This window comes from Balaenoptera ricei, chromosome 18 (assembly GCF_028023285.1).
Source record: "Balaenoptera ricei isolate mBalRic1 chromosome 18, mBalRic1.hap2, whole genome shotgun sequence".
NCBI classification, from domain to species: Eukaryota; Metazoa; Chordata; class Mammalia; order Artiodactyla; family Balaenopteridae; genus Balaenoptera; species Balaenoptera ricei.
Genome location: NC_082656.1, coordinates 18,456,533 through 18,473,427, shown reverse-complemented (window position 1 = coordinate 18,473,427; position 16,895 = coordinate 18,456,533). Strand labels below are relative to the sequence as shown.

Here is a 16,895-nt window from a genome sequence, read left to right as displayed (position 1 = left end):
CATGTTAACCATGCTTAAGTGTACAGTTCAGTGGCGTTAAGTCCATTCACATTGTTGTGTATCATCCATGCACAGAACTCTTTCCATCTTGCAAAACTGAAACTCTGTACCTATTAAACAATAACCCCTCATACCCTTTCTCCCAGCCCCTGCCAACCACCATTCTACTTCCTATGAATCTGACTACTCCAGGGACCTCATGTAAATGGAATCATACAGTACTTGTCCTTTTGCGACTGGCTTATTTCACTTAGCATAATGTCCTCAAGGTTCATCCAAGCTGCAGCATGTGTCAGAATTTCCTTTCAAGGCTGCATATTATTGATTTTTGAGAGGGAAAAAATAACTCTACATGCCTATTTTAATAGATTGCTTTATTTATTAATATGTCACTCTAAACATTACATAAATACAACCTATATGACTAGCGTATCAAACCTTGTTCCAGTAGGAAATTCAAGAGTACATTTTAGGGCTATTTGAAGAAATACCAATACTTTGGCTTTCACTATTATATCAGATGAAAAAAACAATTCAAAGAATAGTTTTCATCTCCTGCTATGATTAACAACAAAACCAAGTAGAAAAATAAAGAGAGCATATCTAAAAAAAAAAAAAACAACACAAGATACTCAAGTACTTTCTGAAAGACTTTTTTCTGTTCTCTTCACTGAAAATATACTCATACAAATTACTCAGTAATCTAATATGAGCAGTGGTTCTTCACCTATTGGGAACTCAGTAAATATTTGTTTAGTGAATGAACTATCTATGGAAATGGATCTATGTTAATTTGTGCTTTTTTAAAGTTTTTTTTCAAGTAAGAGCAATAGTAAACTTACTGAAGTTCTTGTTTTGTCCAGATCATAAGCCTATAGACAGTGATTATTAGAAACACTACCCATCATAGCTAATAATCAAATTAAAGTACATTCATCAACCTAGTAAGAAAATTCTATTATGTTGCAGAACTAATTCTAACCTAATAACTCATTGGGCTTCGATCACTTGCAACATGGTCAAGAAAAGGGGGCTGGGACTTCCGGGTTTGTGTTTATTTCACCTATCAATGAAGTTCCATCTTTGGGCCCTCACCCCCCAACATACACTTAGAAACATTGCTAAAAACAGTAGCTGCAGCATCTCTTCACCCTCTTGTTAATTGGGGTCTGAAAATGGATTCGGTCTCTAAATTCAGATGGAGGACCTTCCAAACAGGAAACAGTTCACTAAAGGAGCTCCCACAAATGGAAATGAGTCCGTGGGCCAGAGAGCAGAACAAAGCTTTGTTCTTGAAGCAAGCTCAATGGGCACACATGATAAAACTCAGAGTTGAACACTCTTACTTCCCAAAGTCACATTTCATAACCAGACCAAAAAAACGCCCTCATAATTTAGATCCTTTTTCAAAGTTACCTAACACAATTAAAAGGAAAGGAAAATCAAATGTGAAAGCTGGTGACATTTTAAATAAGCAAAATGTGTGACAGCATTTGGCATAGATAAAAATCGATAAAAACAAATTCTATTAAGTCCTGTAAGAAACTTGGTTTTAAGAACCACTTATTTGAGTCAGACGTAGCAGACCTGATGATTCAGCAACCACAATTCAGGAAGGCAAGAAGAGTACATTGAATATATCACTATTTTCCTCTTATATGATTAGCATTTAGAGGAGAAAAGGTGGGGGGATTTAAATTTGGGTTCTCAAATTTAACCTTAATAAAACGCTGTTAGTATTGGAGACTCTGAGTTATAAAATATCCACTTTCACCCAAATGAAGTTTCTTTCATTATCAAGTTTTCACAGATAGTTCTACATTACTACTCTTTATGTACTTAAGTCTTAAGAGAAACCCTGACTAACCTAGAAATTCATCTTCACATAATTACCATTTCAATAGGCTTATATTAAATTGAATATTATTTTGAAGTTAAAAAAGTCATCAATAATGCAAATACACAAACAAAAGCCTCAGGCAATCTTAACTATTCCTTCACAGTGAGGCTACTGAACTAGCAACTAATGCAGCCCTTCAACAAGCCCCCAAGTCAGCATCTGTCATTCCCAGCGGGGCCTCTGCATCTCTCACAGTTGGCACCCTATCCCAACCCCTGGCGTCAAAAGGGTTGTTGATATGTAAGCCAGGAGACTTGCCACAAAGCCCCCTTTCCAACTTCAGGAGTTCCTCTAATCAAAACCAAACCAAACAAAAAACAAACAACCAGCTAGACTTTCACCCTTTTACAATGTCCCAGCCAAATGTTAAGGTCACATTTAAAATATACACATCTGGAAATAAGGGTTGTTTAAAATGGGTTCAGGAAAAGCCGTACACCCTTCCTGTACCCCTACACAGAGAACTGTATCTCCATGTGAGCAAAACAACCTGATGGGCTCTTTTACCTGCAGAATTACATCACCCATAGAGCACAAACGACACACCATCACCAGCCCCAGAGCACTCACACAAAACCCAGCAGTCTTGGGCTTCAGTTCTTAAAGGCTCCACATTTACTGGCTTTAGCAATGAACTCCTTTAGCAGAGGGCCATCCATTTGCCAAAATGCTGCAGTCTGTGTAACTTCTGTCAAATGATTGATGCAAAACTTAAAGCAGAATTCTTCTAAATCCTGGACACACACAACAAAAATAAAAACAAGAAGAGGCCTTTTTTAATTAACTTTGAATTACTTCTCTCCAGCTCCCTTACCCTCCCCCAGAAGAGATTTGAGGCCAGAAACCTCAAACTAGGCAAACAAGTGACCACAGGCACATGTCAGAAAAATACAAACTATTTACTCACCACACAGTAAAAGCAATGGTTCCCCTACTCAAGTCTGACTCTTCAAAACACACACACACACACACACACACACACACACACACACACACACACACACCGGGGGGGGGGTGATTTCCTCATGGTTATCACATAGTCTAGTCACTCAAAGACATGGTTTTAAAAAGCTGAAAGCAACTTTTGTCCATATCATCATATGTCATTCAAGAAGTCAGAGAAAAGAATTAAGATGTGGGTCATTTGGTCCAAGGAAAAGAAGACTTTAAGAAACAGAAAAGTGATGAAGAGAAATGGTCAACCTAAAGTGACACGTTAAAAATAAAACTTCCAAAGACCTTAAATTCACTTTCATGCTCTCCTATATAAAAATGCCTTCATTTTTAAAGCCACAAAGAATAATATACTACAACTTCCACCACGTTAATTTCTCGGATAGTCAATCCACAAAAGAATAGTCATAGAGGCTTGACTTTTCAGTTAGACAAATGGAAGTTACCAACTACCAACATTCAGAGGGAGAGTAACATACACAAGTGGCAAACCAGAACAATTTAAAAATCTATTTCTGGGGCTTCCCTGGTGGCGCAGTGGTTGAGAATCTGCCTGCCAATGCAGGGGACGTGGGTTCGAGCCCTGGTCTAGGAAGATCCCACATGCCGCGGAGCAACTGGGCCCGTGAGCCACAACTACTGAGCCTGCGCGTCTGGAGCCTGTGCTCCGCAACAAGAGAGGCCGCGACAGTGAGAGGTCTGCGCACCGCGATGAAGAGTGGCCCCCGCTTGCCGCAACTAGAGAAAGCCCTCGCACAGAAACGAAGACCCAACACAGCCAAAAAAATAAAAATAAATAAATAAAAATAAAAAATAAAAATAAAAAAATTTAAAAGATCTATTTCTACCTATGCTAAGACATGCTTTCATCTCCAGCAAAACTCTACTATATTGTTGTTTGTCCCTTCAAGCATTGAAACAGGGGCTTCCCTGGTGACGCAGTGGTTAAGAATCTGCCTGCCAATGCATGGGACACAGGTTTGAGCCCTGGTCTGGGAAGATCCCACATGCCACGGAGCAACTAAGCCCGTGTGCCACAACTACTGAAGCCCGCGCGCCTAGAGCCCGTGCTCCACAACAGGAGAAACCACCGCGATGAGAAGCCCGTGCACCGCGATGAAGAGTAGCCCCCGCTCGCCACAACTAGAGAAAGCCCATGCGCAGCAATGAAGACGCAACACAGCCAAAAATAAAATAAATAAGTCTATTTTTTAAAAAAAGTGGAACATATTTATTAGATCAATTAGGTACCTGGAACGTACACAAAGATGAAGTCTAATAGCTCAGTTTCTGTAACGTGGCCAGCAATACTGAACATCAGTACTCAGGGTTCTGTCAAACTAGGATCTCAACAACTGTTAAACTGTAGGGTCATAGCTTCGTGTTTCCCAGCCACCACCAAATGAGAATTTTAGGCAGGGTGGGGAAGGGCCGTGTCCCCATACAGAAATACCCCTTTCAGACCCCTACAAACAAACAGTTCCTTATTCTAAGAGTCTCTCGTCCCTCCCCTCCAGTCATATAACCAGTAAGAGATAAACCACATTTAATGTCTCTCAGCCAGCTACTGTCAGTTTTATTCTCCAGATAATTGAAAATGCATTTAAAATGTTAGCACAATACCTGAATCCAGGGCTTCCCTGGTGGTGCAGTAGTTGAGAATCTGCCTGCCAGTGCAGGGGACACGGGTTCGAGCCCTGGTCTGGGAAAATCCCACATGCCACGGAGCAACTGGGCCCGTGAGCCACAACTACTGAGCCTGCGCGTCTGGAGCCTGCGCTCCGCAACAAGAGAGGCCGCGATAGTGAGAGGCCCGCGCACCGCGATGAGGAGTGGCCCTGGCTCGCCGCAACTAGAGAAAGCCCTCGCGCAGAAACAAAGACCCAACACAGCCAAAAATAAATTAATTAATTAAAAAAAAAATACCTGAATCCATGTTTTTTAATAAGAGATTCCCAGTGGGGTGAATGGACAGCTGAATGCTCAGGTGTATACAATAAACTAAAATGTTAAACAATAGAAAACATTCTCTCTCTCACATTATTATTAAAGAAAAAGCACTACTCCTGGTATCATAACCCAATGGTTAATAAATAGCTCTAGGGACTAAATTATATTCCATGGAAAGATGAAAGTCATATTTTAATCTTGTTTATCAAAAACAGAAAACTAGTTTATCTACATATAACTTAGGAAGGAGCCAGTCATAGCACAAAAAGTTCTTCAAACCATGTAATGTATCAGATAAGGATCTTTAAATATTAAGTTTTAATTATATAATTTCAAATTCAAAGGAGAAAGAGAGGGCACTAAATTCTGACACTGCAAAACCTTACCACTTCTATATCTGCTTATTTGGAATTAAAGAGCTTTGTAGTATAATGAAAAAGTGAGTTTATTCAGTTTACTAACTGTATAGATTACCTTGAGTATAAACTTTAAGAACTTTTTTATATAGTACAGGTATACAAATGGTGCTTCTAATTACAAATCAGTTCATATACCTATGAAAATAGTTTTATCAAACTGCCTTCCCTTCCCCTCCAATTAGTTTGGAAAGATTTCTCAGTACAGTTGATACTTGAAAAACACAGGGGTTAATCCAAGTATAATTAATAGTTGGCCCTCCACAATCGCAGGTTCAACCAACCGTGGATCGTGTAGTACTGTAGTATTTACTATTGAAAAATATCCACATATAAGTGGATCTGTGCAGTTCAAACCTGTGTTGATCAAGGGTCAACTGTATTCAACAGTTTCAAGAATACTGAAAATAATCTAAATCTGGGTTGTTTAAATAACTAATTACACCTTGGATAAGGCAGAACTTGGGAAAAGGAAGCATTGAACACACTTGAAGAGAGAAACTGGAATTTGCACGTTCATTTGCCTGAACCAGAGAGTGGCACAGCCAAGCACGTTCACTTCGCAACCTGAGCCAGTGTGCTATTGATGTTGACGTGTGGATTAGATAAACACCCTTCTGATAATTCTTAAATACTACAAAAACCTACATGATCTGTTCACCTCACTCTGCAAACGATCAGATCTTCAATTACCTAGAAGAAAATGCAACCCTTACCGAACTAGTAAGTCAACTATAACAGGACTGCTGGGCTTTAAAAAAAAATTTCTAAGAAGGATGAGAAGGAGCACTTGACCAGTAGATGAAAAAAGTTCCTAAGAGTCTTCTCAAGGCCATGGAATAAGAAAGTGGGGAAGGGTGTAAAATCAAGGAGTCTAATATGGTATTCTTGGTGTTTTAGAAACCAAAGTCCATGTTTATGACATTCTGTGGTGAAATTATTATAAAGTGGTTCTGAGGCAAATCAGATTTGTTATAATTAGTAAGGAAGATCAAAATAAAATATTGCTATTCTAAATTTACAAATTTGCTCCAAACCTTTAAGCATTTAAATTAAATTATTCCAATCACTATACACACTCTGAAAATAAGTTGTTTTTCCTTTCCACAGATTTTCTTTAGAAACAAAACACAGAGAATTGATGGTCTTAATATCCACATTTTAAAAATGCTAACGCAGCCTTCAACGGAGTTCTTATCCAGCCTTAAAATCTAAAATACATGAGAGTGCTAAGACTTCCTGTGGAAGGACACTTGGCCAGGGTGAGACCTCTGTGTCACAGGCCACCCTTGAGACACATTTCAGATGGCAGATACCGAGAACCACACCTAACTGTCCAAACGTGTTGTTAAAATAATTACATAGCAAAACCCAAACACAGTAAGTCTCGAATTCACTTGATAGTATAGTTGACCGTTGAACAATGCAGGTTTGAATTGCGCAGGTCCACTCACTCAGGATATTTTTCAATAGTACATACTACAGCACTACAGGATCCAAGTTTGGTTGAATCCGCAGATGCGGACGAACCAGGGATATGGAGGGCTGACTGTAAGTTATACACGATTAACCCCTGCATTGTTCAAGGGTCAACTGCATATCAAGTACAAAATATTCCACACCAAAGTAGGTTTTGATTTTGTTTTTTAGTATGTATTTAAGTGTCTCACTATACTGGAAAAAAATGTTAAAGGTGCCTTCTCTCACTACCCAAAAAGTATTTTACAGTCTACTGATCACAAAAACTTTTAATTTAACCCCTTGAAAAAAGAAATAAATGCTGACCATCTGGCTTTAGCACAAAGTTTTCCAATACTCATAACCCAAATCAGTTGTGGAATTAGATTCCTGGCTCATATTTATTGCTTCCCACCAAAAGCAAACTTTTAAGACATAGCTGCTCAGAAAGTAGGATTTTCTGGAAAGTTCTCTACTCTGGTTAAACAAAAAAAATTCCCCAACTGTTTCTTCTAATGTTCAAATAGACACAGAAAACAAAAATCTCCTGAAAAGGAACAGTATAAATAGAAGCATTTCAAAATGTTTATAATGTGATCAGAACTATCACGAGACAATGTTTTATACGCATTTTCTCCCTTGATGTCGATACTTATTCAGGTTTGTACTAGAGGAATATTTAAGTGCTCCTTCTCCAAGTCCTTCTTTACTTTTTAAAAACGTGCAGAAAGTTTGACAATGCATTCATAATGCAAGGGTTCCACAACAATTAGCTTACTTTTTAAAATCTCCACAACTACTGAGTCAATACATTTTTGCTCTTTTTATGTACGTCCATTTGCTTCAAAATTCTCTTGTCAAAAGGAGGCATGGAGGAACCACAGTAATTTTTAGAGCAAAGAGAAGAAACATGAGAGGCAGGTAGTCTCCATCCTCCCAGCATTTCAACCAACAGAGTGAAGGGAAAGTCAAGTAGGGTCCCCAAGTTCAATGTCTGAAAATAACGGATTTTGCAGCTAATTTCCAACCTGCCTTAGGAGCAGCTTCCCATCAACTAATAGACATAGTAAGTGGGTTTCATTTTTATATTCTAGAAACTTCATTTGTTTACTTTCTACATTCTACAGTATTAAGGAAATAAAACGTAAAGCTACATTAGTCAATTACATAACTCCCAACACAATCAAAACCATACAACCTAGAAAGAAGGCTTTTTGCCTTCTATTTTCTAATTTTTCTACAGTGAATGTGTAATATTTGTGGGGTTGTGAGTTGTTTGTTTTTACATTTTTTTAAAAAAGCACAACTTCATGGTGAGGTGTTTCAAATATTACACATTCATTCATTCATTTAACTCAACATACATTTCTGAGTGTCAACTATATGCCCGCACTGTGACAGACTCTGGGGAAGCACATGCGTTTGTGGTCTCAAACAAGGGACAGCTTTTAATGTATCTATACTTGATATCAGAAAAGTGAAAACTAGTGAAGGAAATGATCAACCGGCCTGGGTAGAAGTGGAATAAGGCATTTTCTATAAACTTTCTGGGGTAGATTTTAGCTGAAAGTGAGAAAGAAATTTCCAGCAACTCGAGCCGAGATATCTGCCTCTGCCCAGGTGGTTCTGACTGGTTTTGGTCAGCAAGATCCTAATCCCAAGAATATGGAACTCATCAGCACTGAGGAGGAGTATGGTGAGACACAGAAGATTCTAAAGTCAATCACCAAATGGACAGAAAAGCCATGGACGAATTTAAAATTACATCATTGGGCAAAAGTAAAATCTAAAGAAATACCGTTTCTAATAAAGATGTTCACGATGACAAAGAAAGGGTAGGAAGAAAACTATATTTCCATTTCCCATTAGAAATGATTGACTTTGATCATCATTCCATCTGTTGAAAAGGTCACAGAGAAAATCAGCTATATCTGACCTTATCAAATATTTATAATGATAATATAACCTGAAATAAAGATAGGATACATTTTGAAAATGCAAGACATAATGGTCCATTTCGATCCCCAAATGTGACAAAGATGAAGTCTATCCTCCACCACATCCCCAAGGCCACAGCTGCAGATCTTCGCAGGTGTCTGATAAATTCCCTGATACCAGGTAATCTGCCTCATCATATGATGACAAAATACCTATAAGAAAAACTAATTGTGCCATTTAGGGTACACACCTTAGCTAGACATCTGGAACTCCAAAACTCTTGCTCTTTGACTTTTATTCTCCATGAATATGTAAAACCAAGCATACCAGCCTTTAGTTCACTAATTATCCTTCATGTATCCTTCACGTGGTACAATCTTCATTCAGTTCAACAAACATTTATCATGTGCCAGGCACAAGGCACACAGATGAATAAGATACAGTTCCTGCTCAGAGGGAGCTAACAATCTGATGATATCGTGGCTCTAAGTTAACTTAAAGAAAATGTACATAAATGTCCCAAAACACAAGACTCCCAAAAGCCCATTCATTCAGAGACTCTCTAGAGATCCATCAATCAATCCAATATAAAAAGCAAACAAACAAAAAGGAGTCCAGAGCAAGCTCTTCACCCATGAATAACCGTGAGTGATAATTAGACAATGATAGAATTTCAGAGCATACACAGCTATAAATCACAGGGCAGCCTTGGTTTACGACAGGGGAGAGCTGGGGAGACAGCAAAGTGGATCTTGAGAAAAATATATTAAGCTGACCTGGAGGAATACTTGAAACTAAAATATGCTGTTTGTTAGTCCCATTAGGTATGGCACTTTATATTCCAACCTGCAGTATAGCTGCTGGGACTTCAGTTAGCTTCCTATCTTAGGTAAAAATATAAGTAGAGAAACAACCATTTTTGAAACTATGAACAGAGAATAAAGCAAGCCAGATTTCATTTTTTAGGGGTCAATCAGTTCAGTGATTCCCTACATAGAAGTGAAGTTACTCATCACGCTTGTCTCATACAAGAAAGGGGGGAAACATGCTCACGGGGAGTTAAGGGCGGTTTGTGTTTCTGCTTATTGTTTTATGTTACCTCTGCATCATATCTGACCGCGGCAGAGAACAATGAAAAGGCATTCTCCACAGTGATTCCTCGCTTGATAATGTGCTGACAAAGTTTCTTCAGTCTGTTTTCACAGTAAGACGTCGCCAAATCCAAAAGGCCTAAAAGTAAAATGTGGAAAGCTTAATTGAGGTTACAATAATTTCCAATAATTTATAAATATATATATATTTCATTTTGGTGAAGAGTTATGTAGATAAATCAGCAGAAGCTTCTTAGGGAATAACACTCTGAATTTTATTAAATAAATTCTCTTTTTCAGTCCATCCCTTCCCCACCTCCCAAACATACCTCTCCTATACTCACTTTATACAATTCCTTCTGTAGTACAAAGGAAGGGGAGAAAATTGAATTTCCCCAATCATTTTGTTTCCAAAATGATGCACTAAATCCATTAGCAACTTATACTTCAGTATTAAAAAAGTAAAATAAGACCACAGTCATATATAGTGTCCATAATTATTAACCATATCTATACAATACTATCTTTAAAAAAATTTTTATTGAAGTACAGTTGATTTACAATGTGTTAATTTCTGCTGTACAGCAAAGTGACTCAGTTATACACAGGTATACATTCTTTTTTATATTCTTTTCCATTATGGTTTATCCCAGGAATGGTTTATCCCAGGATATTGAATATAGTTCCCTGTGCTATACAGTAGGACCTTGTTGTTTATCCATTCTATATGTAATAGTTTGCATCTACTAACCCCAAACTCTGAGTCCATCCCTCTCCCAAATACAGTACTATTTTTTAAAGGCATTTACTTCAAATCTTTCGTAAAAACCAATTAACCTGAAACTTTTTACATTTCAATACTGTAAGAATACAGGGAGTTATATTTTTGACCCTGTGCCCTGGCCAGTCCCAGCGTGGCTGGTACCTATAGCATCTTCAGGCGGCAGATCCACTGTATCTGTGTAGAGGTACTGGAGAAAGGCACGGTACACTGGGTAGGAAAACTGGTCTATTTCTATCACCTCCTTCATGTCCTCATTCCAATAAGACTGGAACATGGATCGAAAGTGCTCACACCTAAAACGGAACAGCAAAAGTTACCTAATTAAGTTGATGAAATCAGGGATAAACAAATATTACACGTATGCTTAACTACTACTATCTGAGTAGTATTGGGTTGGCCAAAAAGTTTGTTCGGGTTTTTCCGCAAGATGTTACAGAAAAACCCAAATGAACTTTTTGGCCAACCCGATACATTCATTCCACATACAAGAACCCAAACATATTCCGCAGGCAAGGGCTTTTACATTCACCTTTTACGTACACTCACTTTCATTTTTTATACTGCCTACTACATAGTAAGAATTATACATGGAGCCTAGAAGTACCTACTACTTCAACAGTACCACTGTTTGCATTTGATAGACCCCATTCAGATCAAGTTTTTCTGCTCGCTTGTTTTTTTTTTTAAAAATGTTGTATAGAAGGGCATTTTAAACAATGAAATTAGAAGAAATTCAGAAATGAGTGTTCAAACTTTTGATATATGTTCATGTCATTCAAATGATTCATTTTTTGTGCATCATGTAATCAGCGTATTCTTGAAACTGTTTTAAATGTTAACTGAATTATATTTAAGAGGATTTTTTTCCCATTACCTTACATGACAATTTTCCTTCTTTTCTGACTCATCTTCAAAACAGCCACCACCCTTATTTTGTTCCTTTGCTCTGACCTGCTCCCCTCTCCTCCCAAGCCTGTTACCAATTTATTTATAAAACACATTCACTAGAATAGTCACATGTTTCAAGAAAACCTAACTAGGTCTTTTTGTATTGTATTTCATACACAAATCCACCTATATGAGGAACTGATTTCTTTCTATTTGTTTATTTATTATTTTTGGCTGCACTGGGTCTTCATTGCTGCACGCGGGCTTTGTCTAGTTGCAGCGAGCGGGGGCTACTCTTCGTTGAGGTGCACTGGCTTCTCATTGTGGTGGCTTCTCGTTTCAGAGCACAGGCTCTAGGTGCGTGGGCTTCAGTAGCTGTGGCACGCGGGCTCAGCAGCTGTGGCTCACGAGCTCTAGAGCACAGGCTCAGTAGTTGTAGAACAAGGGCTTAGTTGCTCCACGGCATGTGGGATCTTCCCAGACCAGGGATCGAACCCATGTCCCCTGCATTAGCAGGCGGATTCTTAACCACTGCGCCACTAGGGAAGTCCCTATGAGGAACTGATTTCTGAATACTCAATTTTCTTCAAGTATAACATACTTTATAATTTTTTAAAAATCACCTTTCCAAATCCTTTTAAAATGAGTTACACTATAAACACAAAAATACTTTCAATATCCATTCAGAATACTAAAAGAATGGCTCCACTTACAAAGGAACTTACCTCATCTGGGAAGTAAAAAGATACAGTTGCCTAAGCAAGAACTAATACATGAATTGGTCAGAAAACTATACAGGAAAGGAACAGACTGGCTGGCCACAGGTTCACAGATAGAAACATTTCCCGTTCACCTTTTCAGTTAATACATTGGTGCAGATACTTACTCCCTTAAAGTAATGAATGACATAGCGTTTCGGTTCCTTAAAACTTGTTATTTTGTAAATAAATATTTAACTACATTTTCAAAAAAGACTTGTAAGTGGCTAGTTTAACTCTCAATGGTCTGATTTTATGTGCCTCTTTCTCTGTAATGGCAGCCTCAGCGAGCAATGGTCCAGGTACTAATAAATACAAAGTTCCCTCACATTTATACAAAGAACTCCTGCCATTTACTATATTGAAAAACATTTCTTTAATTGGGAATTAGATGTCTCTCAGGGCCAGGAAGTCCAGTATTCCTAAGAGTTTTCTGCTTATGGAAAATGAATCTTTAATTAAGAGTAAAAAAAGATATATAGGCTTTTCACTGATAATCTTTTGTATTTTCTTAAACCTTATATACAAATTTTTTGATCAAAGTAAGTATTCACGATCTCCTTCATTTGAAAAACAATACAGAAAAATACTACCACATTACACTTTTTCTAAAAGGCACATGAGTGCACACACACATAAACACACACACATAACACGCAAAACTCTTCATAAGGAATGGATTGAGTTGTGCCATTTCTCTCTACTACCAAGATTATTTCTTATTAGTCCCCATTTTGTGGAATAACAAAGAAATGGAAATTGTAGAAGAAAGTAAGGTTATTGATGACTCTAAACTCATGCGAAAATACCTGATTTTCAAAACAGCTTTATGGACATGGATATATTTCCCATCAATTCGAAACTTCAGATCGGCAGTTTCTGGACTGTCAAATTCTTTCTTCAGTGACTCTGCAACTGTTAAAAAGTCTTCATGCTCTGAAGGAAACGAGCACATTAATACAGGAAGCTCAGGAAACATGTTCAAGCTTTAAAAGACTTCAGAAAGATAATGATTAGCATGATGGATAATTCCATTAGATTTTTTTCAGAAGAGTTCAGACCTTACTCAACAAATCAATTTCACAGTATTAAATTAAAATCAATGTCACAGAAATTAAATTAAATTTCACAGGCTAATGGGGAAACAAAAAATCAGGGACCCTCATTGGCACGGAATGAAGGTACTACAGATGCAGGAGACAGTTTTTGTCGTCCCCTGAGAAGGTGATTCTCAGCAGCTGCTGTTACCTAAGTGTCCTAAGTGTATAAACTTCAGAAAAAAATACATATTTGGAAAGGCCAAATACCAGTCTGACATGCTAAGTTAGACACTAAAAACGTGTATTTTTTTAAAAAAGGAGAAAGTTATAGATTATCAGGATTAGGTAACTACTTCTCTCAAAAACTGAGTGGTGCTCTTCTAAGGCTAAGAATTTATCAATTTTCCTCAACAGAAACTCTAAGGACACCTTTGCTCTGCTTTGGGATAGTTTCAAGGAGTTGATAAATTTGACTCAAGGAGTCCTAAGAAACAAACTCACCACTTACGCTAAGAGTTGTGTTCTTTCACAGGGGTGACCCTTTTCCCTCGATATCTGGAATCTAAACGTCCTTCTTAACGCTAAAAATTAATGCAGTACAAGCAATAATCCTTACACACTACCTAAAAGCAGAGCAAATTTACTTAGTAGGAATGTATACTTAGAAAGAACAGCTTTACAAAACCATGATCACACTGCCTGATAGGAAGGTGTAAGTACATGTCATTCTTATATGTAAGTAGAATTGTGCTATCATGAAGAAAAGTAAAGGCACTTGTACAAACTCACGCAACACTTTCTTGTGCTTTCCATGTGTGAAAAAGGGAAAGAGGTAGAAGAAGGCTAATAGGGAAATTTTAAATTCCAGAGACCCCCGCTGGCACTGAATGAAGGTACCGTCGATGTGGGGGACAGATTTCCACGTCCCCCGAGGTGAGAAGGTGACTCTCAGCAGCTGCTGTTACCAGGGCAAGTCTCAGAGGAGGGACAACTGTTAAAAACTAGGCTGAAACTTAACAAAGGAGCTTTCCACGAGCTTTATTATCAGCATCTCCCAAGGAAATACCATTTGCCTAAGCCCTATTCCCTTAACGTACATCCTCCCCCTACCCTGACAATGCAGAGCTCTCTTGGCTGTGGAGGAGAGGTGGACAAGCTCTCAAAAACCAGGCTTTCCCTGACCCTGTAACCTGAATCCCCAGTGAATGAAAGAAAGGAAATAACTAAGATGGGCAGAGTCCGAGAGTCTAGATTGCTACCCAACCTCCACACCGAAAAAACAGCTTCTTATCAGTGCCTCAACTCCTGCATCTAGTCCTAAGGGTTGGACCATCTTGGTTTCTGGCAACAAGTACAGTACCTCCCTTCAGAAAAGAAATGTTCTTCATAGGTGTGAATTCATCCTCTGACTTTCTTCCCGACACTCAGCTGAGATCAGAAACTGAGAGGAAACAAACACTTCTGACTTTTGGCGGGTGGAAGAGAAAGAAGTCACCTGGGAGATATATTCAGGGACCATACTTTTTCCAAACTTAATAACAGAAAATATTAGGATGTTTGGTCTGAAAAGAATGTCTTTTCAGGATTAGAATTTTAAAATGCAAGAACCTGAGGGAAGTCTTTTATAAACAGGTCCAGGTTAAGCAGTATATGGGACTCTGAGATGTGTACAGGGTCTATACGTAGGTGTGATTACGGCCAAAGAGTCCCATTCTATGAACTAAATTTTCTTTGATCACAATATTCACTGCAAAAAAAATACTGTATTATAAAGAACCTGGAAACGTTCCATTTGTTTCACTTTAAGTTGAGCAGCAGTTTCGCTTTTCCTAAACATACTCTTGCCCCCATGACCATATAGACTGGTCACCTGATGACGGGACAGGTCCAGCTACCTGACACACCTGAGCGTGACACGTTATTACAAGACCTTCAATATCAATTGCTGAGCAACCCAAATCTCGTGTTGACAACAGCTATATTAATTTTCAAGCACAGGGTATCATGACATTTATTTCCTCTGCATCACAAACAAAAGAACGATTTAGAAGAAATACATTGGCAAAAAGGTAGAAATAGACAAGAAATAAAAGAAAAAGAGATTAAAATCATCATGTTAATGGCTACTCAGCTTGATTACATTTTAACATTTTCAATCAACAATGGACCCTTGAAGAAGACAATATTCAGAAAAGGGACAGATTATATAACCAAAGATCAACCTGAATTCCACTATCCTTTTTTTTTTTTAAGGCCAGGCCGTGCAGCACGTGGGATCTTAGTTCCCTGACCAAGCATCGAACCTGGGCCCCCTGCAGTGGAAGCTCAGAGTCTTAACCACTGGCTACCAGGGAAGTCCCCCACTATCCTTTATAATACCTCTGTTTTGATCCCCTCCCCAAAAAACAGTATTTGAGATTCATTGAAAGAAAAATAGGGAAGGAAAATGGAATTAACAACTCCACGAAGTTAACAAAACCACAAGTTCTTCATTTTTTTTTTTAAGTTCATTTTTGGTTCATGTTATAGTAGATTATGTAATAAATTTAACATAACAAAAGCACTTAAGAACAGGTTCCTCAAACAAATAATTTGTACATGAATGTTCATAACAGCACTATTCACAATAGCCAAAAGGTGGAAACCATCCAAATGTCCATCAACAGATAAATGGATAAACAAAATGTGGTCTACATATACAACAGAATACCACTCAGCCATAAAAAGAAAAGTAGTACTGATACATACTACAACCTGGATGGGTCTCAAAAGCATTGAGTAAAAGCCAGACACAAAAGGTTGTACATTGTATGATTCCACTTACATGAAACATCCAGAACAGGTAACCCCATAGAAACAAAAAGCAAACTGGTAGTTGCCAGTGGTTGGGGGAAAGAAAGAATGGGTACAGGGTGTTCTTTTAGGGTGATGAAAGTGTTTTAGAACTTGATATAAATGGTGGTTGCACAACATGGTGAAGGTACTAAATGCCTCTGAATCGTACACTTTAAAAATGGTTAATTTTATGTACGTGAATTTCACTTCAATTAAACTGAAAACACTGAAGGGGAGAAAATAATAAATCCATATAATATTCCATAACATTTTAATAAATTGTATTATGCAAATCTAATTTGGGGAAAGGTATTAAAGCTAACGGAGGATAAAACATTTTGAACCTAAAAAAGCCCACAGCCAGCAAATGTGCAGGAACACTGGTCAGCTGATGATACCCTTCGCTGGGGGAAGCAGCCCTGAGCTTCCTTACCTATAGACAGTAGGCGCCAGGTGACGGCAGGCGTGGCGAAGCAGGCGAACACGTCATCGGTGGAGGAGAAGTGGGTGAGGTGAGGCAGGGTCACCGACTGGCCCCGGCAATGGCCCCACATGTACACGTGCCCTCCCTGCGTCTTGGCTGCAGATGTGTGGGCAGAGTGGCAGGCCGCAATCTCTATTACCCTGGGAAGTTTTCAGAAAAATGCACGTCACTTCTTTTTCACAGAAGCCCAAGCGTGCCACACAAGGTAAATAAAAAGTTCGTGCTCAGAACACGTCAGAAAGCCCAAGATCCAGGAACTTTAGCTACCAAGTCATACTGACAAAAGCAAAAGACTAGAGCAAGAGTACTGTGTGTCTCTCTTCCTGGCTGCCCCACTTCTCACGCTAACCTCATTCTGAGTTAGGATGAATAATGCGTACTGTTGAGGAAAACCTGGAT

At 38.5% G+C, this 16,895-nt stretch overlaps 1 protein-coding gene across 10 annotated transcripts in view; it reads right to left on the bottom strand.

Moving 5' to 3' along the window:
• Window positions 1-357: 357 nt before the first annotated feature.
• The window catches only part of RCBTB1 (RCC1 and BTB domain containing protein 1), a 66,174-nt gene continuing 49,636 nt past the window's right edge, over window positions 358-16,895 (bottom strand). For all 10 annotated transcript variants that reach the window (XM_059903337.1, XM_059903338.1, XM_059903342.1 and 7 more), the window contains 5 exons: window positions 16,446-16,636; window positions 12,947-13,073; window positions 10,633-10,784; window positions 9,716-9,846; window positions 358-2,634 (listed from right to left, as the gene is read on the bottom strand). In XM_059903337.1, coding sequence (XP_059759320.1) covers window positions 2,494-2,634; window positions 9,716-9,846; window positions 10,633-10,784; window positions 12,947-13,073; window positions 16,446-16,636 — 742 coding nt within the window. In that variant the 3' untranslated portion in view covers window positions 358-2,493. The remainder of the gene's footprint in view (window positions 2,635-9,715; window positions 9,847-10,632; window positions 10,785-12,946; window positions 13,074-16,445; window positions 16,637-16,895) is intronic.